Source organism: Miniopterus natalensis, chromosome 2, assembly GCF_054644295.1.
Source record: "Miniopterus natalensis isolate mMinNat1 chromosome 2, mMinNat1.hap1, whole genome shotgun sequence".
In the NCBI taxonomy this organism is placed as follows: domain Eukaryota; kingdom Metazoa; phylum Chordata; class Mammalia; order Chiroptera; family Miniopteridae; genus Miniopterus; species Miniopterus natalensis.
In genome coordinates this window covers 104,841,493-104,868,734 of record NC_142082.1, presented here as the reverse complement: position 1 = coordinate 104,868,734, position 27,242 = coordinate 104,841,493, and the positions used below count along the sequence as shown (strand labels likewise).

The 27,242-nt window shown below is 36.8% G+C and overlaps 1 protein-coding gene across 4 annotated transcripts in view; it reads left to right on the top strand.

Moving 5' to 3' along the window:
• Positions 1-27,242, top strand: part of ERC1 (ELKS/RAB6-interacting/CAST family member 1) — a 425,945-nt gene that overhangs the window by 309,016 nt on the left and 89,687 nt on the right. For all 4 annotated transcript variants that reach the window (XM_087814458.1, XM_016224828.2, XM_016224830.2 and 1 more), the window contains one exon: positions 19,765-19,909. In XM_087814458.1, the coding sequence (XP_087670584.1) occupies positions 19,765-19,909 (145 nt within the window). The remainder of the gene's footprint in view (positions 1-19,764; positions 19,910-27,242) is intronic.

The window sequence follows — 27,242 nt, the reverse complement described above, 5'->3', positions numbered from 1 at the left end:
TCCACATCTTTCCATGGCTATATAACTAATTTCTTTTTAGCTCTAAATAATATTCCATTGTCCAGATGTACCACAGTTTATACACTCACTTACTGAAAGACATCTTGGTGGTTTCTAAATATTGGCAATATTTGAATAGGCTGCTACAAGCACCCTGTCTAGGTTTTTGCATGAACCTGTTTTTAGTTCATTTGATTATACACTGTGGGATGTGTTTGCCTGGATCAAATGGTAAGAGTATATTTGTAAGAGTATCTTGTGAGCAGGAGACTGCCAGACTATCTTCGAAAGTGATTCTACCATATTGCATTTCTACCAGCAATGAATGAGAGTCCCCTTTATTCTCGCCAACATTTGGTGGTGTCTTTTTTTTTTTGGCTTTTGACCATTCTTATGTGTGTAGTGGTTACTCATTATTGTTTTAATTTTCAATTCATTTATGACATATGATGTTGAACATCTTTTTATATGTATATCTTCTTTGGTGAGGTGTCTAGGTATTTTGCACCTTTTTTAATTGGGTTATTCATTTTTTTATAACCGAGTTTTAAGAGTTTTTTGCATATTTTGGATAGTAGTCCTTTATCAAATGTGTCTCTTACAAATATTTTTCCTAGTTTGTGGCTTGTTTTCTCAGTCTCTTGATATTTGAAAATTTTAAACACATTTTATAAAATAATGGTATATTTTTGTTTTCAACAAAAGTATCCAGAAATACAGACTTATCTGTTTAAATTAAATAATTTTATATTCTCTTCTTTTACTAGAGAGATATTATTAATAAAATGTAGGGCAAAATAATTTCTGTATATACATGATTAACCAATCAAATTAGAGAGGGTTTATTTTCCAATTTTACAAGTATTATTTACAAATAGCTTTGTAGAAGAAAACAACCAGTTTCATTTATATGGTTAAACAGTTGATAAATCACTGCTAAATATATACTGCCTGAAAAGACACAAAGATCCATTAGGTCACCACTTTTAATGCAGCACAACATACTGAAATTCCGTATTTCTTCTCAGAGCTTCAAAAGGGCTGAGGCTTCATCTACCTTATTGTGTCACAAGACTGTTAGGGCTTGCCAGGCTCCATCCAACATAAGACTTCATCCTGCCACCCCGTTCCAGTTACCTACAAGATCTCTCAGGATAACATTTTAAGACTGAGTCCTTGTCTTCGCTTAATGCCTAGTGTGCCCATTGTCACATAGAAGACATTTAATAAATGTGTACTGAACTGAACTGAACTGGCAGGAGCAAGAGGGATTAGAAGACTGCATTTTTAGTGTGAAAAAGATCCAAAGACACCAAGAAAGGAGGCAGGTATTTGGAAAATAACAGAATTTCCAAAAGACTATAAAGCTTTAGTCTGGAAAATTTGAGTTGGAGCCAAACTGTGACTTCTTTGAATGTTATTATGTGTAGTTTGTAAATTTATATATTTAACTTTTTTAAAAAATTTATCTTGATTGTTGAAAGTATTTCAGATATCCCCCACTCTTTTCCCCATTGATCCCCTCCACCCTGCATCCACCCCCACCCAGGTCTTCACCACGCTATTGTCTGTGTTCACGGGTTATGTATATATGCGTATAAGTTCTTTGATTAATCTCTTCCCACCCACTCCCCCACCCCCGCCATCCAACTAAGATTCATCAGTCTGTTCCATGCTTCTGTGTTTCTGGATCTATTTTGTTCCTCAGTCTATTTTGTTTATTAGATTCCACATATGAGTGAGATCATGTAAAACTAAATCAGGAAGAATCAGAAAGCCTGAATAGGCTAATAACAACTGAAGAAATCAAAGCAGTAATAAAAAAATAAAACTCCCAGCAAAGAAAAGCCCTGATTTGGATGGTTTCACAGGGGTGCTTTCTAATTCTCTAAGTTGTAGGGTTAGATATTTTACCAAAAGTTTTTCTTGCTTTTTGAGGTAGGCCTGTAGTGCTATGAAATTCCCTCTTAAGACTGCTTTCACTGTGCCCCATAGATTTGGGGTTGTTGTGTGTTCATTTTCATTTGTTTCCAGGAAGTTTTTTATTTCTTTCTTGATATTATTGGTAACCCATTCATTGTTTAATAACATGCTATTTAGCCTCCATGTGTTTAAATGTCTCTGAGTGTTTTTACTGTAGTTGATTTCTAATTTCATGCCACTGTGATCTGAAATGCTTGATATGATTTCAGTCTTCTTGAACTTGTAAAGACTGGTTTTGTGGCCTGATAGGTGCTCTGTCTTTGAGAATGATCCATGTGCACTTGAGAAGAATGTATATTCTGCAGCTTTGGGGTGAAATGTTCTGTAAATATCAATTAAATCCATCTGATCTAGTGTGCCATTTAGAGTCACTGTTTCTGTGTTGACTTTTTGTCTGGAAGATCTATCCAGTGAAGTCAGTGGGGTGTTAAAGTCTGCTACTATGACTGTATTGCTGTTGATCTCTCCCTTAAAGTCCTTAAGATTATTATTAGGTTCTTATCTATTGCCATTTTATATCTTTATGCCTATGTTTCTATTTCAACTTCTTATTACAGCAGTCCCTTTAACATTTCCTGCAATGCTGGTTTGGTGGTGATAAACTCCTTTAGCCTTTTTTTTCCGTCTGGGAAGCTCTTTATTTCACCATCTATTTGAATGATGGCCTTGCTGGATAGAGTAACCTGGGTTTTATATCCTTATTTTGCATTATCTTGAATACTTCATGCCATTCCATTCTGGCCTGTAGAGTTTCTAATAAGTCACCGTATGGGAGCTCCTTTGTAGGTAACAGATTACTTTTCTCTTGCTGCCTTTAATATTCTCTCTCTTTCTTGAATTTTTTAGCATTTTAATTATGATGTGTCTGGGCAAGGGCCTCTCTGGATTCTTTTTGCTTTGGACTCTGTGTGTCTCCTGAACTTGTGTGACTTTTTCCTTCACCAGGTTAGGAAAGTTTTCTACCATTATTTCTTCAAACAGGTTCTCTAAACCTTGCTTACTTTCTACCTCCTCTAGCAGTCCTATGATGCAAATATTGTTACATTTTGTGTTGTCCCACAAATCCGTTAAACTGTCCTTTGTTTTTTTCTTTTTGGATTTCTGATGGAGTGATTTTTTTCTACCCTGTCTTCTAATTCACTGATCCTATCCTCAGCTTCCTCTGATCTGTTGTTTTTTCCTTCCAGTGTATTCTTTATTTCTGCTATGTCATTCTTCATTTCTGGCTGGTCATGTTTCACAGTTCCCATATCTTCTTTCATGCTGTTGAGCATCATTACAATCAGTATTCTGAACTCTATATCTGGTAGATTGCTTATCTCCTTTTCATTTAGCTCTTTTTCTGGAGACTTCTCTTGTTCTTTCGTTTGGGGCTTGGTTTTTTGTCTCCCCATTTTGGCTGCCGGTTTAGATTTGTTTCTATGTTTTAGGTAGACCTGCTGCTAGAACTCCCAGCCTTTTGGATGGTCTCTAGTGCAGGCCAATGTCAGACACTGTTAGTGACTGGCCTTGAGTACCCTGTTTGGAGCTATCAACAACCCACAGCTTGTGATCCCCTCTGCTTGTGCTGGGTGCATTTGGACAGGACCAAGATGCACACCCGAGTCTGCTTTTCCAAGGCCTGCGTCCAGAAGCAGATCAGGCAGAGACTCAAAGCACCCTGAGGTCTGCCTCTGCCCACAGGCTGATTAATCTGATTCTCTTAATGAGCCTCAGGCTGTAGAAACTCCACGGGTAGGGAAAGAGGTTTTTCAGCAGGGTGGGGCAACTGTTTCCCCTTTAGGCAAAAGCTGCGTGGAAGGTACATATCTGCCTCTGCAGTATACAGGAATGAGTTGACACAGGAATCCAGACAGGTGCCCTCTGATCTCACTCTCCAGAGACCACAACCCCTGACTCTCCCCACATAGCTCCAGTCTACTCCATTCTGCACTCCATTTGCTGGAGCCCAAGGTGAGTGGCTGCACACGAAACTTTGTGTGTTGACTCTTTAAGAGGATGCCTGCATTTCCAGCCATCTCTCCTTGGCAGACAGAAATCTGTCTGCTTTTCGCAGCCAGATGTTATGTGGGCACCTTTCTCAGTCCTGGTGCTCTTGGCTGGAAAGCCCAGCCTGGGGTTTAGGCCCCAGAGTCCTCAGTGGGAACCCCCCACAGCTGAGACATCCCTCTGTACCTTCAGCTGCTGCCTGTGGGAGCCCAGCGAGCACTCTCACGTCTGCACTTCCTGACAGTCTGTATGTGGACTTCACTTTTCCTCCTTGGTTATGAGGGTACTCCCCAGCTCGTCTTCAGTTGCAGTTGATTATTCAGGATGGTTTTTCTATATTTTAGTTGTAATTCCAGTTTGTTCCTAGGAGAGTGTCAGTGTACTTTCCACTCAGTCCTCCGCCATCTTTAATCTCCTTTATATTTAATTCTTACATAGAATAGAATGTTCTTAAAATTCATTGTCTTGATACAGAAAACGTCAAACTGAGATCTGTCAGTAGATTCCCAAATAATTTCTCATTTTCTTACACCTTTAGTCTTAGGCTCTGAAAGCAGGTGTGCTTAAGTATACTGGTATATGCACACAGTATCACAGAAATTTGTGAAATTAAAGTAATTCACATAATTAGAGATTATCTGGGGGTTTTAGACATGGTAACACATGCTTTGACTTTATTCTTTTTTTGTTGTTTTTTGTCTTTTTTGTTTCTTTCAAAGTACATACAAATAAAACTTCTTACACTTATGATCCTTTGTGTAAGACGTGTATTTACTCTAGAATCGGACTAATTTAGCATGAAATTTTTTTTTCCATTTTAAAATGTAGTCTTAAATGCCATTTAAGCATGTGTTCTCAGTCTGATCTCCTAGTTCTCCTTCTGATAAAATTCTAGGGTATGAGATGCAGTCAAGTCTTATTACCCAATGGCGTATTTGGACAAATTAAATAATGAACTTTACATATTAAGATATAATATTATGTTGGGGGTTTTTTCCTTTACAAAAGGCTTTCAATTTTCTTAACTTCCTACAGTAGTGGCAGAGATGTGGTGTATTAAGGACTCCTGTTCTGTAGAGATTACCATAGAACTACCATAGAGAAGATACCCAAATTCCTAGCCAGTCTGGAGATTATAATCAGTTCCTTTGGCAGCTATGATACAGTTCACAGTAGGTCATTTTAATTTGCCTCATCTGACTCAAGCAGGAGCAGTCCCAAAAAATATAATGTTTTAACCCTTGTAAAATTTACTAATATCAGTCTAATCATAAAAGAACCGTTGAAGGTCCACATTTCTCGTTTGTATTTTTTATACTAATTTCTTAAGCCTTACCTTGTTCTCCAAAATAATCAAGGCAGGACGTCCAACGTCCACTGACTCTGTTTAACTGAGATTTTAAAAATAGACTTTATACATGATATAGCTTATGATTTGCTTTAAATAAAATACCTGGAAATATTTGCTTATCCTAGAACTGTCAGCAAATGAGCCCATCAGTTGTCAGCTCCTACAGATCACCTGGCTCTGTAAGACTTTTTCAGTGTACTTGAGCTTAGTAAAGACCTAAATTAAGCCACAGCACCTTGGCCAAACTTTTGGCAAATAATTGTTTAACACTAAGGAGAGAGAATAGCGTTTCTAAATATTTTAATCACAATCATGTAAAAGACTGATTAAATTTCCTCAATGTGGCCTAACAGGATAGAACTAAGGAGGTTAAAAGAGATAGCTTTCAGGATTGATTTTATAACATAATTCTGAAAGTTAGGCTATTAAAGCAAGTATATGCTGCTTCGGAATAGCTGGAGTACCATGTCTTGAAATGTGTTTAAACATAGGCTGGAGGGAAACTTGACAGGAATGTGATAGAAAAAAATGAAACAATGATTTTCATGGATGGATTTGATGATCTGTAAGGTCTTCTGCTATTCTAAAAGTCTGTGATTTTAGTTTTGTTCTCTGCGATCTTGAAAGACTAATTTATGGTCCCTTTCCACTTTTTTACTGCTGTTTGTGCCTCAGCCATTTTCAATGTGACTTTTGCTCCCAGGACTGAAACTGTTTCCCCAAAGTAATTCCTAACATTCTAAAAGTAATATCCAACAGAAATTTTGTATTCTTTGTCTTGACTTATCTGTAACACTTTGAAAGTGTTTGATCACTACTTATTTCTTAAAACTTACTTTCTACGGCATCCAAAAATCGCACTCTCTCCTTTCTTCTACCTCTAGGACTATTTCCCCTCAAGTCTTTATAAACTTTTCTTTTACCACTGCTGTGTGCGCCTCCTCTGATCTTGGTGGTCTCATGCATTCCTATTATTTCAACTACCTTCTATGATGATCATTTCCATATCCACCTCTCAGGGCCTGACTCCAGGCCCATCAACACAACTGCCTACTAGATGTGTCCCCTCTAAAATTCATAGGGTTGTTGTGAGGATTAAATTACTTAATCCATGTAAAGTGCTTAGCAGAATATCTGACTCTAGAGGAATTATGCTGGCAGTGTTGATCAGGGTGGATTTTTACCCACTTCATTCATGCGTTTTTATTCATTCTTTTGAGGAGCCATTGGATTATGCTTAAATTACCACTTTGCAAACTGTTATCTTGTAATACTAGTATGTGTCAATCTGTTAGTTGATGTTCTACCAAGAAAATGAGGGAGAAGTATTCCATAGTCAAATGAGTTTGGAAAATGGTTTATAACAGCATTTGCAAATTTTTTCTGTAAAAATCCAGACAGTTAATATATTGGGCTTTGTGAACCATTCAGACTCTGTCACAGGCACTCATATTTCCTGTTGTAGTGCTAAAACAGCTATAGAAAATACATAAACAAATGAGTATGTTTGTGTTCTGTTAAAATGTTTTTTATAAACACTGAAATTTGAATTTCAAATAAATTTTACAAGATATTATATATATTATGTCACAAAAATATTATTTTTTTGCAACCATTTAAAAATTTAAAAGCCATTCTTTGTTTGTGGGATGTACAAATAAGTGGTGGACCAAATTTGGCCTGTGGGCAGTAGTTTGGGCTTTAAAAAATATAGCCTCCTACTGAAGATGTGTAACCTACTGAAGATGTGTACCGTAAAAAGCTCTTGTAAGTTCTATACCAGTGTGCAGTTAGGCCCAATGTTCTTCCTACTTGACCATGGAAATCTTTTTTCGTGGGACGTTTGTTAGTGTCTCTTGCCATACTTCTGTGGATTAACTTTTGAGAAATGCTAACCTAGAGAATAACTGTGTGCTAGAGGTGAAAATTTTGGTTGTGGAACAGAATGGAAATAATAAGAAAAATTATCTTGTCTTTCTTACTCCTGCTGTGATTGGAGAATGGCAGTTTGGAAAATGGAATTATCCCTGTAAGGAAGGCACCAATTAGGCACTACAGCTGAGTCAAAGATTAGCTGAAGTGAAAAGGAACATGATAAAAGTTCATGCCACCGATCAGCTCTCAGAAATGTGACAGATGCATGCCTTGCTATAGCATGAGGCAAAGCAGGAGCTATAAGAGAGAATATTCAGTCAAGGAGGAAAAGACCTAGGGGTTACATACAAAATACATGCAGTAATAGTTATCATTTTCTGTGGTTTTAAAATCTTTCCTATACTTGTTAAAATATTATGCAAAGTTTAAAAGTTTTTTTAAAATTTTAGTTTACATATAGTAAAATTATGAAACTTGTTTTGAAATGATATTTTCAGTGGTCATTTTTCTGTATCTTTGAAGTAAATGTGTGTCACTCAGTAGGCAGTGATGTTATTGCTTTACTATTTTTGAATGAATTTTTCTTATTAAATAATAACATTGCTATGCAGAAAATTTTCAAGTTTAAAAAAAAAACACTTTTATCAGAAGATTCTGCATTTCGCAGTCTTTTATGCCTACTGTAGGTAACCATGTGCCATGTACATATGACAAATCGGTGCGGTGATTATGCTTTCTGAATTAAGCCTGGCATTTGACAAGCAGCTGGAATGTAAGGGAGGGTGCGGAGAAGACGGCCCACCCCAGCTGACAGTAACAGTCGAGGTAATTCATCTGCCAAATGCAGGCAAAGTCATGTGCCTATTTCTACAGAAGACACCAACAGATGTTTTATTCCAAACCTGTGTAGGAGTGGAGTTTTTATAATTTTTGCCAACAGATTGATAGCAAATGAGTGATGGAGTGGCTGAGTCATCATTAATACAGGGAGATAATAAATTACAGAGTTTGTTTTCATCTCTTTTGGCAGCATGTGCTTTTGGTGACCTTCAGAATCTCAGCGACCCCGGTGTTTTTTGTCCTCTCTCAGTGTATCCCAGCATCATTCATATATATCCCTACAGCTTTCACAGGCTTCAAACGCAGCTTGAACACTATCTTGGATATTTACTCTTTGGAACAATTTCTACTTTTTTTTTCATGCAGAGTACCACATCTCCAAATGTTAGATGTACAGTATAACGTTGGCTATTTTGTGAAATCAAGACACACTTAGCTCTTGATTGTGCTAGAAAGTGGAGAAATGAGCATCATCATGCCATTGGCATTCTTCTAGCAGGTATCATAGCAAACAGACGTGGAATGCAGCGCAAGCTGAAGAAAAGACAAGCCAGCTCCCACAGTAGCACAGTGTGGACAGCTGTTACGGACATGCTATCCATCTATGACTGGGAAAGGTTATGTAAACAGCAGGACAGTGACAAAGTGCAAGGATTAATTGCTTAAAACATTCAATAATTCTTAAAACAGACATCTAAATAGATGGAGGTATTCTGGAGTTTGAGTTCTGAGAAACAATGGAAGAAGGCTTATTTTCTTTTGGAAACAGACTTCCTAAAAAAAGAAGACACAATAAATAGTATAGTCCAGTGATTTTCAACCTTTTTCATCTCGTGGCACACATAAACTAATTACTAAAATTCTGCGACATACCAAAAAATATGTTTTTTGCCAATCTGACCAAAAAAAACCACACTATAATTTTATTCATTCGCACCTAACTAGTGCTGTTGTTGTGCTGGCTGTTGTCATTTTTTTTATTTGACAGTCTAAGGGAAAAGAGGTCAGTGCCCCTAAATAGTCAGGAATTGCATGTTTTAAAAATTCATGTGGCACACTGGTTGAAATTGCTGGTATAGCCCAAAAGTGTGAGTATAACAATGACAGGTATACTCTACCTTATTTTGAAAGGACTACGTCTTTATAAGTGAGGTTTGTATTCTGAAATTTTTCTGTTTATATTATACTCTCATACATTAGGCAGAAAGGACATACTATTGTGAAATAGTAATGACAAAATGAAAGAAAAGACCAGTATAAATCTTTTTGTACACGTTATCCCCAGATGTTACTGTGAACTCACTACTTAGCTTCATCTCTTGCGATTCATGCTAAGCTATTTCCCCCCAGATCTCCAACACAAATCAGTGGGTTTAAGACATAATTCACTAGGGATTTTGATAGGATTTGAGTAAATCCCCAACAAAAACTCCCTTGGCTTGCCAGCTGTTTTTAAAGGCAGAGATTTAGAAAGCAGAAGATCCTAAATTCACCGATCTGTCTTGTGATGGCCCTTGCCTGGAAGATAGGAGGGCAGTTGCCTAAGAATGCATTATGAGATGCTTGCCTAAACTTTTTTCCAAACAATCTGTTGCATAGAACAACACCACAGTAAGCCATCTCTGCATGATATTTCCAAGTTGAGTGACAGTCAATATTGTGTGTCTGCAAAATCATCAGAATTTAAAATAACTGACCATTTTCACTGTGGAATCGGTAGATTTTGTAATTACTTATTGAATTAGGGAAAGTAAATACAAATGCTAAAAACCCAGTTTTGGCAAGGATGTAGGGAATCAGCATACCTAATACCTTACCCTTTGCCTTTGAAATTAGTTTATCTTTCTGTTAAGTACTGGGTCTCAAAATTACCTGGAGAGCTTCTTAAAAGTATAAATGCCCATTCCCTAAAATTCAAATTCAGTAGGGCAGTAGTAAACACAGTCTTCCATTTTGAATAATTTCTCTTATGTTTGAGAACTACTGTTTGTAAAGCAAGTCTGATACTTTTTTAAAAATTTATCTTTATTGTTGAAAGTATTACAGATGTCTGCCCTTTTTGTTACGCAACTTGCTGCAGCTATTAACCTAATTATTCTTGAGCACGTCTTGGGTTCCACGCGAGAATCTACTTCCCTTTCATAGGTATTTCCCTCAATAGGCACTTTGGATTTACCTTCATGTGCTAAAAATTTCCTTACCCATTTTCTCTTTTTATATTATAGTTTGTCATAACATAAATCTTCTTGTATCAATAAAGATAGGGTTCGTTTCTGTTTTTTATTGCCCTGGTATTTTGGGAGTGATTTTCTAGAGGAGAAGGAAACTAGTAGGTCTTTGTTCTGCCATCTGGAAACCAGGAATCTAAAACTCTCATTAGTACTATATTGGAGTCCTAAAAAATGCTGGAAAGAAAAGGAAGAGAGCTTTAGGAGAAAGTAGTGTCAATGGACGCGTTTTCTTTTCTTTTAAGATGAGTATCAGTAATTGTAGCATGGTGAGGGCCTGAACAGTCAGTCAGATAAAACACATGGTCTTTATTTTTATGAGTTCTCTCTGGAAATAGGTGGTCAATAGGTAGAATCCAGGGGTCACTTCTCCACTAAACCAGAGATGGAGACAACTCACTCCAATGAGCTATGACTGCAGAGAATATAGTCTAAGTCTCTTACCTAAATAATATTGTTTCCTTTCCTAGTATACTATTTCACAATAAATTGTAGTTCCCTGCATAATGTATTGAAGAGACTATTGATCTCTACATACTTGGGTATCACAAAAGATACATCACTAGAGTCCTCAAACATGGAGAATATATAGGTGCGTTTTACATATACTTTGGTGGTTGGCTAATTTTATAGTTCTCGATTTCTTTTACAGAAAGGTATTATGTTCCATTATTTTACAAATTAATGTGGATCCTATAAATTTTTAGTGGATCTTATTCTAATCAATAAGTAAAATGAGATACCAAGTGAGCAGACATTATCTTACCAAGGTATTCCTTTCTCTTCTAGCTTTTTTTTTTTTTAAGAATGTATTCTGAGGCTAATTCTGATCTCTAATTTCTCTAATTTCTCTTCTAGTTTTTAGATTCCAGTTATATTCTCCATTTCACTCTTTATAGACATTTACTCTTTAAGCAGATTTTAAACTAGTTTGGATATATGGTCGCCTGTTTTGACAAAAATCATAGAGTAAAACACGTACGAATTTATTTCTCTTTCAAGTAAGGGTTCAAACTGGTATTGTAGTTCTGCTCTGTGAAGTTATGAGAGGTTCAGAGACATCCTGCCTTGTTGCCTTGCCACCCCTGGGGCATACCCCACCCGCATAATCCAGGATGGCTCACTACCGTGTTGTATCCCAGCCAGCAGGAGTGAAAATCTCTCATGAAATTTGTTTTGTGGAAGTGCCTCCTGGAAAGCAAAACTCTAAACATTGGACTGCATAATGCATCATTTATAAGACAATGACTATCCATAAAAAACTGAAGGTGTAGTTTTTGAAAGACATTTACTTGTCAGTTAATCAGCACAGTAAGGGATAAAACTAATAGTTGACTCTTTGTATGAGGTGTGGGGGCGGGGGCAGGGAGGGAGGCAGTGGGTAGAAAGAATGTCCAGAGTGTATTGGGACTTGATTTAAAGTCAGGAAAGCTCAGTTTTATTTAAAGTACTCATGGAAGTGGAGCTGGACTGTAATACTTCTTAAAAGGAAGTCATCCTGTTTTCCCATGAGGTTCTTTATTTTAGACCTTTATCTCCAAACTGCTTTATTCTGTTGCTAGTACTTCTTCAGGGTGTCATTGTCTTGCAGCCCTCTAGAAAATTGGACAGGCTTTTCTATAATTGAATATTTATTTCAAGTTTAACCAAATATTGGAACTTATAAATATCCCTCTGGTTTCTTGAACAGATTTTCAATATCATGATAAATGACATTTAACATAAAGTGGCAAATTGTTCACAGACATTCTAAGTTGTATCCAGTCTAACAACACTGAAACCATGGTTGTACATTATAGTTTGAAACTCGGCTTAATAAGAAAGAGCATCAGGGCGCCAATGAGGCTACCATCGTTCACCAGTCCTGTCAGTGCTGCCACCTCAGACCTTTCCACATCTGCTCAACCCCTCCAATCTTAGCTCTCCCACCACACCTTCCTAGTCCACCATGACTGAACAGGAGACAGATTCCTAGAGATTTAGAGAATGATAGTAAAGAAAAACAGTTTGAAAAGCAGATAGGAAAAATAGTGTATTTTTTTTATCTTCAATGTCACTTAAATTTGGGAAAATAAAATTTCATTGTATTTAAAGACATTATGCTAAGTGAAATAAACCAGATACAAAGGACAAATACTATATAGTTCCACTTATGAGGTACCGAGAATAGTTAAATTAATTGAAACAAAAAGTAGAATGGTGGTTGACAGGGCTGGAGGGAGGACTGAATGGGGAGTTAGTGCTTAATGGGCCAGGGTTCTTTTGTTTGTTTGTTTTGTTTCTAACCCTCACCCGGGACATGCTTAGAGAGAGGAAGGGAGGGAGAGAGGGAGAGAGAGAGAAACATCAGTCGGTTGCCTTCCACACATGCCCGAACTAGGGATTGAACCTGCAGCTTTATGGTGCACAGGACAACGCTCAATCAATCGAGCCTCTCCAGCTTGTCAGGTACAGAGTTTTAATTGGAGAAGAAAACGTTCTGGAGAAAGATCATGGTGATGGTTGAGCAACATTATAAATATGCTTAATGCCACAGAACTATACACTTAAAAGCGGTTGAAATGGTAAATTTTATATTATGTATTATTTTACCACAATAAAAATTACATTATGCTTATTATTGTAATGTTTGCTGTACAACATTCCTCATTCAGAGAATGTTTATGATTTAAAAATAACTTTATTGAGTTATAATGTACATACAATGAAATGCATGCATTTTAAGTGTACAACATGGTGAGTTTGACAGATGTAGACACTGTGTAACTGCCACCATAGTCAAGCTATAATACATTTCCAAAAAGTTCTCTTGTGTTCCTTTCTAGTCATTCTGTAGCCTCCAGCCCCAGTCTCTGGCAGCCACTGATCTGCTTTTTATTTCTTTGCAAATACAAGCTTTTGTGTGTTTTTTCTAACAAATACAGATACAAACATCAAGTTTTTGCTAGTATGGGAAGCAGGCAGCAGCTTCATAAGAGATGTATCAATATTTCAGTAAAACTAAGTTTTCCAAACTTACTATAATCCATAGTGGATTTGATGTATCAGATGCTCATTTTTTCAGAAAAAGTTGGGAGAAAAACTGAATACAAGTTTTCCTTACAAAATTTTGTTCAGTTGACTTCATTTACTGAGCTGTAGCTAACCAGGAGTGTCTGCTTTTATTATGTTAATTTTTATTCTTTTCAAAGACTTCTAAAAAATAAGTCAGTACATACTGAGATAACTTTCCTACCCATTTTTCTGTCAGTGTATTCCTTAATATGGATCAGATTCTTGTGTTTCAGAAGATACAGTCATGAGACCAGCAGTAAACTAGAGGATTCAAAATTGCGCTGTGCAAAGGCCTTGCTACTTTGCTGCATGAACGTTATACTAGGCAGGGCCCCGGTGAACATCACTGGATCCCAAGATAGTGTATATTTGGTGACATTTAAAAGTTACTTTCCAACATCAAAACATAAATGTGATACTTATGTTTTGTATTTATTGAATAGACAGCAATTTATCATAGTCCTACCTGTGACTCTTGAATCCAGGAGTCAGACAGCAGCATTTTATTGTTTGTTCTTTAAAAATAGTTTTTGTAATATAAAAATTTTACTCATAATAGGTCTCTAGCAGTAGCATCCATACCTTTCTGCTTTCTGAATCATCTGATCTCTCCTCTTTGCCTCCAAGGCCATCTTTCTAAAACCTTGCTTTACTTTTCTGGAACTTTCGTTGCCTCTATATTATATCCAAAATCAAATTGTTTCATATTCAGCATTTTGCATACCATCTGTGTATCAGGTTCTGTTTAGAACCCTTAAGGATTTCACAATCTGTGACTACCCCTTACTGCCATTCCAGACCATCTGTACTCTGATTCAAAGCCGCGTTTTCAGCTTCTCTCTCAGTTTCCATTCCCTGTAGGCACCCAGTTAGGCAGTGTGTCCTCACATATGACGTGCTTGCCACTTTCACTGTCTTTCTTATTATCTCTGTCAAAATAAGTCCCGTCTCAATTCCCCGGCAGTCATCCTATAGCGATTTGTCTGCTGTATTATTTCAGCATTTCCTGCCCATATGATTTATGGCACTTATCATTGTCTGTCTCATCTCATTATTTATATTGCAATCCTACAGTTAGAAAGGACATACTCACTACTCAAAACAAAATTATTTATACAGTATTTTTTATAATCTCTTTAAATACTTACTCATGGTGTTGTAAGATGAAAAGTTCTGGAAACTGGTTGCACAACAGTATGAATGTACTACTGAACCGTACACTAAAAAATGGTTAAAATGGTAAATTTTATGTTATGTGTGTTTTACCACAATTTAAAAATTTTTAATTTTTTTAAATTAGCAAGCAAATAAATTGCAAGACCAGTAAACTCATAAAAAATCAAAACCTAAGCCGTGAGCATAATACAATTGGGGAAGCAGACCCTGCACTTGTAGAAGAATTGAAGGACATTTACGAGCAAACACCTGTCTAATATAATCTAATGCTAAAAGGAAATGCTGAATAGAGAGAAATTAGCAATCAGGTAAGGAGAAAAAGCTATAGGCATTTCAGGTAGAGAGAGTAGCATAAACCTAAGTGAAAGCAAGTAACTGGTGACACAGGGTCCTTGGTGGACAGTGAGGAAGAAATATATTGAAAATTATAGGTGGTCAAATATTAGGCCATAGCATTTGATGTAAGAAACCTGATAAAAATGACATTGGAAGAGTAGGAAAGTATAGAATGGTGGGGAAATCAGAGAAGGGGTTTTAAGAATAATATAGGCCCATGATTAAAGTATGGTAGTGTCTGTGACAGTGAACATGCTGAAGATGCAAAGCAGTGGGTTCCTTAAAAACTATTTAGGAAGAACCAGCAAAACTTGGAATATTGGTTATGGGGAGCAAAGAAAAAATCAAATTATTTAAATGTTGGCAGTCTATGGACCTAGGAATAGGATGATTCAGTTAACGTTGAAAGGGAAATTTGTTATGGTGGATGTTAAACTTTATTTAGTGTTAACATTTTACATTAAAAATATTTCTGAGTAGTATCTAAATAAAGGTGACCAAGAGAGGAGATCATAAGATGTTGAGGGACCAAAGTTTGAAGTATCAGGCGTTTCAGTCAGGCTTGCCCACATAGGATCACCTATAGACAGGTTTTCACTGAGCTCAATTAAGGTAGTATATCTGCCACACCCTCTGAGATCTCTGTAAGGGAATCTGGAGAAAATAGTAATCAAAAGGATTCTTTGGAAATGAGTTGAAAGAGTGGAGGAGATATCCTGGTGGTTTACAACTCACTCTGGATAGTTAATTGGTTAAATAACAAGTAAAGGAGGCATCAGAATCAAGGGAGCATCAATAAAAGAATCTAGATTTTTAACAAAAGGCAACAAACCAAACAAACAAAACAAACTCGTAGATACAGACAACAGAATGACCGCTACCAGGAGGTAAGAGACTTGGGCAGAGGATGAAGAGGGTAAAAGGGGTCAAATATATGGTGACACAAGGGCACTAGGCTTCGGGTGGTGAGCACGCAACAGAGTATATACAGATGTTGTGTTATAAAGTCAAGTCGTACACCTGAAATTTATGTAATTCTATTAACCAATGTTACCCCAATAAATTTAATTTTTTTAAAGAATCTAGGTTTTAGATTTATCTTAAAATTGGAGTAAACTATGAGTATATGCCCATGACCATAAATTATATGCCTAAAGCTACTGATCTCATTTTTTTATCTGATCTTTCCTGATGTTTTCAGGATTATGGAATTTATGAAACATGATTATATAATCATTCAATTTGAAATACCCAGTTGGAGGAGGAGGGAAAAGTAAACCGTGGTAACATCCCTTCATTAATATTTCTTTTGTGTCTTGCATTTCTGTTAAACACATACACACATATTTAGGAGTCTCTTAAATTGTTAACCATCATCATTCCAACGTTGATTATCTCTCTTATTGACTCGTAATAGAAAGCTATTGTGTTGTTTTCAAGGACTCGGGAATTCTTGAAAGGATTTTGAGCTCCATTTGCCTTGGATATCTGCCTCCTGTTTCTGAAATTTGCTCAGAAGGGGGAAGGGGACAGGAGGTGGTCTTACTGTTTCTTGAAGCTCAAATTCCACAGCAGAATACTTTTAGAGACATCTTGATTCTGTTAGAATTTGCAGGTCAAAGGTCAGGCTCAACTATCCAGGGATGGAGTGAATAGGCCACTTTAATGACTTAAAGTTGGATTTCTGCTACTACTGTACTCATTACGCAGGTAACATGGCATGTTAGTCATGCAGTAGGGGGTTTCTCATCACTTTGAAAAGTTCTGTGTTCACATTCATTTTCAGTGTTTTTAACTGACAAAAAGACACAACAGAACCAGGAGAGCCTGGCAGAAGGAGCATTGCAGTTTTTATTTTGCTATGTGTTTGTGGCATCCATGTATTTTATTTGCTTATATTATGCCCCAGGGGCTCATGGGAAATGAAGTCAGAATATGCTCCACTAGCCAGTCTTCCTTTTCTGTGGATGGCCTTCAGTTGGTAAAGCCCTTGAAGTCAATTATTAATCTCTATCAAGGTTCATTTTCTTCAAACTATGTTAGAATAGGTAAATTCCAGATCTTAAGCAATTGACTTTGATTTAAAAAGGAACTATTTCTGGTATTTTCATTTTCTTTTTTATAGTTTACTGTGTCTTTCTGTTTTTCTTCAGTGAATGCATATTAATTTCATCAGAAAATATTTTTTTTTCATAGAAGTAATTATATTAAAGTAGGTAGCTACTAAAATATAAGATTCTTTTGCAATTTGCTCTTTTTCACTCTGAATTCCCATTCCCTTTGTTCTTAACAAAGTTTTTAGTTTAGACACTTGAGTGCTGTCTTTAAAACTTAACCACATAAGGTCAACTATACCATATGGTCTTTTCTATCAGATATATTAAGAGAACAACAATTTTTTTTATTCCCCAAAAGTTAGATGACTGTTACTATTTATTAGCTTTCATATTTTTGCCTGTCACGTTTTTTAAGAGGTTGTTCTCTCCTGTGGAATCCATCTCAAATTTACCAAAATTATGGACAAAACAAACAATACTGTTGCCATCCCTTTCCAAAAACTTTAAAAAAACACAAAAGAACCAAAATCTAATATACCTATAAAAGTTACTGGCACCATCCAGAGTTTACATGATTATAAGTACAACATGTAACCAAAACACTTTATTCTCTTGACTATAAATTATGCTTTTTAGACACATATACATGTAGAAATCAGGGTGAAGAATATACTTTTAAAATGGAAAGGACAGTGGTGTGTTCATCTATTAGGGAATTCTTAGAGGGTTAGAGCCATGGGTATGGGAGAGAAAGTTTGATTCTGTGCAAATAGTATATTATCAGTGCTAAATAAAAGATAAATAGACATAATAAAATTTCTATTTGGATTGTATATACAACAAAAAGGCTTCAAAGTATACATCTAATTAAAAAGGCATTTCAGTGGCCCAGCCTCAGTGCCACGTCCTGTATTTTAAATTGTACAATCTGAATGGTCACCTGTTATATCATATTGCAGTTTGGGAATGTGGCATTTTACCCCAGAGATTAACTCTACCACACTAGCTGGCCAAGCATATCATTTATAAAAGAATATGGAATTTAGTCACAAAGCTTCAACAATACAGAATGATTTTTACTATTTCATATTATGATGCTTTTCTTAAGCATAGAATGGAACTGAGATCCCATCCCCTTGGTATCTTGCATTCAGCAAAGGTACTCAGGACTATACCTAATTGAGTAGAATAATCTTATCTTTCATTCATCTTTTCTTTGCCTGCTGCTAAATGTGTCAGTCAGTGCACAGAAATGCAGTACCCTAGTTGAGAAAGCACATTTCTCATTTCAGCTTTGTCAGTCTTTGAGCTTCCCAAAAAGGAACAGATGATAGCAGTCAACAGGAAGCTTCATTGTGACACCATCTTGAACTCCTTCACCTTTAAGCTCATTTCACCACTTAACATATTTTTTTCAAGTGGTCAGTGGATATATTTAGAACCTCATTATCCCTTTGGTGTTGACTAGAGCTTCATGGGATAAGCCATCTGCCATATCTCAGAATTATATAGAGTGCGGGGACAGTGGGAAGTTATACTGAGGTCCTTGAGAATCTTCTTCCCTTCCAACCGCAGACTAGTTAAACAAATCTTCGTTTCCGTCATGTAAACTAATCATCCTCCCTTTGTTAGTACTGCTTGTTCAGAGTTCCCCAGACTACCCATCCAGAATACAAAATATCCTTGTCAGAATATTCAAAAGATAGTCTTCCAGTTTGTGGCTAAACTAAACCTCTTCCGCTTGACTGCTATTGAAGCCTAATTATCCTAACAAAGACGGAAGCAAAGTTAAACTGGGGCACTGCATTCTCAGATTCAGCATTTCCTTGTGTCAAAAGCTCAGGTCACTTATATAGTTCCTGTAAATCAAAGCTGTCTTCTTATAGATGACTTACATAAAAGATGAGCTGTTGAGGAATGCGTTTTAGACAAGGAGACTCACCAACTTAATTCTGATTATTTTGTAAATTTCTCATGTTTACCACCTTCTTTCCCTTCTGGATATTAACCAAAAGGTAGTTAGCTAAACCACAAGGAATCTGTAAGGTTAAATTATTATTTCAAAGTGCGCGGATCATTGGCAAATAAAGCCATGACTGGAAACTTACTTGCATTAATGAGATAAAAAGAATTATAAAGGTTCAGAATGCCCTGGAAACAGATGACTGATGACTGATTTTCTAAATCCTATTTACTAACATTTACAATATGTTACACACTCTATGTATAAAAATGTTTTTAGCCCTGGCTGGGTTAGAGCATCATTTAGCTCTGTGGGTTGGAGCATCATTCTCTGCACCAAAAGGTTGTGGGTTCTATTCCAGACCAGGGCACATACCTAGGTTGTGGGTTCTCTCTCTTGTCGGGGCATGTACAGGAAGCAACTGATCAATGTTTCTCTCTCTTTTTCTCTCCCTGCCTCCCTCCCTCCCTTCCTCCCTCCCTCTCCTTCTCTCTGTCTCTCTCTCTCTCTAAAAAGCAATGAAAACATATCCTCCAGTTAGAATTTTTTTAAAAAATGTTTTCCGTTTCAGTAATGTCTTATTTTGCATGGAAGCTACTGAATAGTTTTTTAAAAATGACAAGCTTATTCTTTTTTAAAAATCATTAACTTTGTTTACATTTTAAGTTTAACAGTATCTAGGAACTCTTTATTGAGATGTCAGTGTGACAACATGATAAAGACACTTCGAGTCAGAAAAAAGACTGAATGAGATTCCTGGCTGCACCATTTATTTCAAGTGTGAACGTGGGCAAGCTATATAAACTCACTAAGCCTTAGTTTAATCACCCATAAAATGGGGGTAGTAATCATAGTAGCTTCAAAGAATTGTGAGGATTAAATGAAAGTCTTGACATTTTCTTTCTTTTTTAGGCAAGAAGCTCTTCTGGCTGCCATTAGTGAAAAAGATGCCAATATAGCTCTTTTGGAGCTTTCTTCCTCTAAGAAAAAGACCCAAGAGGAAGTGGCTGCACTAAAGCGGGAGAAGGATCGCCTGGTGCAGCAGCTCAAGCAGCAGGTAAGATTGAACGCCAGGAGGGGCCGCGGGACCAGCTTCACACTGTTCTCTACCCATGTCTTTACCAGCGTATATATTAAGGCCTTGTGTGTTATAGTAGACATCTGATCTTTGTATCTAGATAATTTTCTTATTTTTTCAGGACTTTTTATCTTTTTAAAATTAAATTTATTGGAGTGACATCGGTTAATAAAATTAGGTTTCAGGTGTACAATTCTGTGATGCATCATCTGGATATTGCACTGTGTATATGCTGCATATTGCTTACTCTTCATAAGCAGAGATTTTCATCTTCGCAAATCTCTGACTATGTCTAGCAAATGCAGAGTATTTTCGGTAAGAGGACTGGTTTAAAAAAATATCACAAGTCTTCTATGAGAATGTTTTTTAACTTTATGCAGTGATTGGATGAAATTAGTGAAAGTCTACCTATTTGAAATGGAAAAGGCTTATTTTTTATATCCAATTAGATTCCTACTACAGAAGGCAATATTGTTATTTAAATGATTTCCAGTTATTCAGGGCTGGGTAAGCTCTAAAAATAAGAGCAAAGTTTTGCCCTTTTCCAACCTAAACCCTCCTTGAATTTAATGATTAATATTTCTGTAAGGCCTTTGATCTGTGAAAATAAAAGCTGAAAATCTGTCCTTTGATAATGTTTGCACAACAGTGTCAATATACTTAATGGATAGAACTTACACACTTAAAATGATTAAAATGGTAAATTTATGTTATGTATATTTTACCACAATTTAAAAACTGGGGGGGGGAATTCTTCTTTGAAATTAAGGAGAAAGCTGATTTTTTTAATCTGAGTCCCCTTATCATTAATGCTCTTCCCTGGCCGTTCCTGTCTAATGCAGCGCCCACAGCCCCATCTTCCATTACCCTCCCCTGCATTCTCAGTCACATGTCCTGTGCCTTTAGGCTGCTCAGATTTGCTCTTCAGCCTGAAGTACTCAGACTGAGAAAGAGTTTTTCAAATGAATTTCTTCTTTTCTATTTTGGGTGATCAATCATCAATTGGTATCATTTTTGGCATCATATTTAATGTTCAAATTAACAAGAATTAATATTTACACAATAAAGGTATTTTCTGTTTGTAGACCAATATTAAAACTGCTTAGAAATGGATTTTATTTACATAACTGACTTTGCTGAGAAAATACCCAAAGATGTCCCTTTTTTATAGTATAGATCGATGACCAGCAGAAACAACCCATTGCTCATTTACGAGTGAAAGAAAACCTTTCCAGTGTCCTAAAATAATTTGTCACAAGAAGAGCACATCATCCAATATTTGGATGCCTGTTAAGTAAAACAGAAAGAATGTGTTTATTATTAAAGACATCAGTAGTTCAGGACTGAAATTTGGTTTATCAAAGCTGATAATATGAGTAGAGTTCTGATTGCCATGGGCTAAGGGTAGGGAAAATGGGGGAGATGTTGGTCAAAGAGTACAAACTTTCAGTTACTCAGATGAAAAAGTTTTGGAGATCTAGCATACAGCATGGTGACTACAGTTAATAATACTGTACTGTATGTTTGAAATTTGCTCAGAGAGTAGATCTTAAGTGTTCTCACCATATACACAAAAATGGTAACTATGTTAGGTGATGTAAATGTCAGTTAGCTTCATTGTGATAATCATTCTACAATGTGTACATATATTAAAACGCCACATTGTACACTTTAGGTATATACAATTTATATTTGTCAGTTCTATCTCAATAAAGGGGGGCCAGCTGATAATAGGAAATAGAAGGATATTGTTGAGGAATAGTTTTCACTGGTTTGTGAGCATATATATTTAGCAATATCAGTTCTCTTAAGTAGTAGTTAGGCCTAAAAATATAGACATATGATTAAACTAGTTCATGTTCCCTCCACCTTAAGACACAAAATAGAATAACAGGTCTAGCAGACTAGAATACTGTATCTCATTCACAGTGGCTTTTGATTACTAGGCTTTCAAGACTATATGGTTTCAATAGGTGAAAGTTATTATATTAATTAATCCATGAATTTATAATATTAGAAAGGAGTCACTGAAAATTTCCTAATATCTTACACCTAACTATATGCCCTGAATATTCTGTAGTGATGTGACCTACATATGGAGAAAGATAATGTAGTTCTTAGGAGTCTTTCCTAACAGTGTTTTTCTGTCTCCCTTCTATGTAAAGTTTCACATATCTGCATATCTGCCCTCTCAAAATGTGTCTGGGAACATTTCATCTTTTCATATGACTGAGGAGCATTCCATTGTAATTACGTACCTCATCTTATTTGCGACATCATGCTAAGCGAAATAAGCAGACAGAAAACATCAAGAGCCATATGATTTCACTCATGTATGGGATATAAAACTGAAAGCAACACATGAACAAACAAGAAAAACAAAAACTCAGAGACACAGACAACAGTACAGTGGTTACTAGAGGGAAGAGGGGGCTCGAAAGGGTAAAGGGGGTCAAATATACGGTGAAGGAAGAAGGTATACTTTGGGTGGTGGGCACACAATGCAATATACTGATGATGTATCGTAGAATTGTATACTTGAAACCTATATAATTTTATTAACCAATCTCACAAAAATTAATCTCACATTAATTTTTAAACATGTCTGAGATGCTGTGAACAAGAAGGAACTGGTCTGGCCAAATACATTTTGATTCTTTAATTCCTCTAAGTGTGTGTACTAACTTTTCGAAAGTGGTTATGACATCAGTGTTGTTTTAATTTAAAGCTTCTAGTCCTTGAATTGCAAGAATGTGCCTCAATCTAAAGCCTATTTTCTAATAAGGAAGCAGTCAGCATTGACCAGGCTTTCCAATAACTGGGCCTGCCACTGCCTGATGGGCTGTTGACATTCGTGTGTGATTCCTGTTGTCAGAAAGAGGTGAAGCAACAGGAGATTTACAGACTAGGGTCATCCTCTAAGATAGGTCCAAATTTACTTACACACACACACACACACACACACACCACCACCACCACCACCACCACCACCACCACCACCACCCCCCCCCCCCCCAGGGTAACTTGTCTCATTCATGGCAAAGCAGCACTTGGACAGACTGCATCAGAGGAAGGAGTCAGGGCCAAAGAAACACATAAAAACTAACAGTTGTCTAACAGACTCCAGATGTGCTGTGGTGGGTGCCAACCAGTGTGTTCGGATTATAAGCCATGAAGAAGCCCCCACTATGATTGTCAAGCACTCACTCTGGATTTAATGTAAACCCAGATAGGACCCTGGAAAGCATTAATACAATCTGTTTAGCCACAGAGGCTGACAAAATGGCTTTCACTCAGCATTATTTTCTTCTTTTTACCTCAAGAATTTTACAACCTCCATGTTGTATTTGTTGTTAGTGTGAAGTCTGGCTCTGTCCCTGTGTGCACTATACAGCTGTGTCATGGGCAGGTTGGGCTTTTCAAGACAGTCTAGGTGGTTTCTGTTTTTAAAAGTCAAAGATAACATAAATTATAAAGGCTACAGACTTAAACTGTTTGGGTTTGAATCTAGACAATCTCATTTACAACTACAATTTTGTAATCCCCTGCATTAGTATTAAATGCCAGATAATATATTGTTTTATTCCAACATTTCCTAGGCACGAAGAGAATAAAGACACAATATTTTCCTTAAAGAAGCTCTCAGTCTAATGCTTAAAAGACTGGTTGCCCTAAACACGTGGCAAAGCCATCTGTATGGTCTAGTCCCTGGCCTTGCCATCTTTTTTTGCTGACAGCCTCAGCAAATCATCCTGCATTCTGTGATTTATTTGCCCATTCATTTCAGATTCACTGAGCATCTACTGTGTGTCCCGTATTGTATTAATGGAAAACAAATGTCTTTCTTCCTAGTAACAGCCTGTTAGCTAATCAGACCTAGGTTGTAACTCTAGCTCTCCCTTTACCAGTTAGACAAATTACTTCTGAGATTCATGTTCCTCGTCTTTAGAATTTGGATAACATTACCTACCTCGCAGGGTTGGTGTGAAGTTCAACAAGGCAGCAAAACTGAAGCACTTAGGTCCCTCCCACTTCTGTTCCCTTTCAAAGACAGCTGTTCCATGGTGAGAACTATGCCGCAGGTGATGCATGTTCATCAAGGGAAGGGGGCATTTCAGCAACTATGGCTCTCGTTCTGTCATTTCCAGTAACTTTAATTTTCAACAGACTATTGTGTTCAAAATCACAGAACCCATGCATCGTGTTCTACTCCTCTGAGGAAGACTATTACCCAGAGTAGAGGCAAACAGGACGGCGCTACTTTTTATCCTTCCTTTCTCTGCCTGTTTTTTTAATACTACAACTATAATACAGGGTTTTTAAATGTCTTTCTTAAACCTTACATTTTGATCATTGAAGAGCATCATTTAAATGCCCACCTGTCCAAAGTTGTCCTCACTAGAAGTGACTGTACTTGGTTGCCTTTCACTCCTGCTGATATCAAGCTAGATCTATTCCTATTTTCCCTTTTTTTTCTCTAGCATTTATTACAAAACGTTGACGTTCTCTTTTCTACAAGCATACATCCTATTTCTCTACTTTCTAGTTTTGTGACTTTCCACTTGCATACATGTCCCTTTTTTAGATTCCTGACTGGTATAACTTTTCAGAATTATGGAATAACTTTTACAAAAATGGCTGCCACTTATCAATTGACTACAATTCACAGGGCACAGTTGCTTTCTACACATCATATCTAATTCTCACCACAACTGTGGATAGTATTATCCACAGTATTATAGAGATGGAACACCTGAGACCCCAAAATATTAAATTTCTTGGCTAAATTTTTATAAGGATTAAATGGAATTAGAACCAAATTCCCTTCTTACTCTTACCACCTTATGTGGAAATCCAGACTCTTGGTAATTAGAAAGGTTGTATTGGAATTAGAATACAAACAATACTATTTCAAGTTTTTATGACACTTATTTGTTCCCATGAGAGATAAGAAAGGGTATTTATTTATACTTCAACCCCTCCCCTTTCTTTCTGCCTATGAAGAAACTGAAACAAAAAAAGAAATAGTATGATTTGTGCCTGTTTTACAAATTACTAAGAGAGTAATTTGGAAGCTACAGAATAACAGTATAGTTCAGCTTCTTTTATGTCGTTAGAGATGGCAGTGCTCTATCAGGACTAAACATGCCGTGGTAAGCAGTACGCACCCGACTGCTCCACGCTCTGCCTCCTTGAGCGGCCTGCAGATCACGCCTAAAAGCCCCCGCTCGCTGGGAGCCAGCCGCCCAGAAGCTTGGACACCTGAGCATCTGGAGACTGTTCACATTGAGAGTGATTGTAGAGGGGAGTTTGGTTCCCTGGATCCCCACCCGCGGGTAGTGCAGGGGTTCTGCCCTGCTACCCAGGAAGTGGCCTGTGGGCCCATCTGTGGGGCCTTCACATGGGGGTAAGAGTCATGCTCTTAAGCTCTGACACCGGCTAAACTTTCATCACCTGTGAACGTGACATCCATGAAATAACGAGCGATTGCAGCCTCCTCCTGAGGACAGCCAGTCAGAGCAGCTGGTTCAGGGTGAGGCGAACAGGACGGCGCTACTTTTTTTCCTTCCTTTTTCTGCCTGGTTTTTTAATACTACAACTATAATACAGCGTTTTTAAATGTCTTTCTTAAACCTTACATTTTGCAATGCCGTTGTTCTTAAAGAACAGTTAGCTGACCACCACTTGAGATTCAGACTGCATTAATTTGGGTGCCTTTTAGGATGAGTTGCATTTCGGAGAAAACGAGATAGAAAATCGTTATGCTTTTCAAAAAAAATCTGGGCTGCTCTGCTGGTGGAGTAGCTACTCTGTCTCACTGCTTTGCTAATAAACTCTCTTTCACTTTAAATTCTAAAAAATAAATTGTTAAAAAATTTAAAATAATCTGAAGTAACTACTTCTAAAATATTAATTTTCCATAATCACAGATTACCCTGGAAACTTAGTTCTTGATGATGGTATTCACTATGAACTTTTCAACTCCTGAGTTCCATAGGCAAATGCTTTTTTTTTATAATTGAATTTATTGGGGTTTCAGGTGCACAATTCTGTAATACATCATCTGTATATTGTGTTGTGTGTTCACCACCCCAAGTCCAGTCTCCTTCCATCACCAATGCTCTACTTTCTTTAATCAGATAATGCAAAGTTAGGTCTAAGTATGTAGATAATTCAATTAGCTCATAATGTGAAGCCCAAAATTTTGATTGGTTGCTATTTAAAAAATCAATAGCTTCTTCTGAATTACATCACATGAAATTTTTTAGGCTTTAGCCTTTCCTTCTCAAATATTAATTTCTCATATTCATAATTTATTATGAAAATTATTGTCAGCATTAAACCTATGAATCTTTATACGTCTGTTTTCCCATTCTCCTCCAGGTCTCAACTATTCTCATCAATGAGATATTAAGACATCTCTCAGGAAATCTATGCTGATACTGACACCAAAAATTTAATTGAGTGTTAAAAAGATTTTTATAAAATCAGGAAGGCCTCACATCTTTTATTTACATACATTTGGCTATCTGTAGTATTGAGCATTCATTTGCCCCCTTTGGTGTGTTTGCAAAATTCTGTCATCAGTTTAGTTTCTAACAAGATCTCCTGTAAGGAAAACAGATTATTATTAGTGTAGTTCAGTTCACAAAAGGTAGTATCAAGGCATTAATCAGCCAACAGCGCAAATCTGCTATAGTTATCAAAGGTTTAAAGGAAGAGTAGCTCTGTGCTGTAGCGTAGATAGCCAGCACTGCCACATCAGTCCTCCTAATTGGAACTCGGGCCGGTTAATTCAAAACTTCCCCTGCGTCTGGGAACTTCTTCCTTACCTACACCCTTTACTGTTAACAGATCCTTCCAAACTCTTCTGAATTCACTTAGCAACATTCACCAATTATTATTTAGTGCTTACTATGTACCAGGCCCTCTCCTGGGTGCTGGTGATGCAAGGGTAAGCAAAACAAGCATGGCTCTTGGGGACTTCCCTTCGTTGCAACTACTTTATCCAGTGTTTCTACGTATTTTATCACATAAGCATTTTCAACTTTTCAACCTACTTTGGCAAAGAAGCTTTACATCTTTCACATTATACAAGAAAACTAAGCAAAAAAATTCATCAGTAATTTGTCACAATCTTATTTCAAGAGCTCTAAACTAATTTTAATTTATCTTTATTACATATTTTCTGAACAAATTGTCGGTTTCCATTATAGAAGAACTAATTATAAGTGGACTAAAGATAGCTAAGCTAAGTAATTTGACCTAAAGAATCATAAATAATGCATACATACTTGTTTAGTGGACCCAG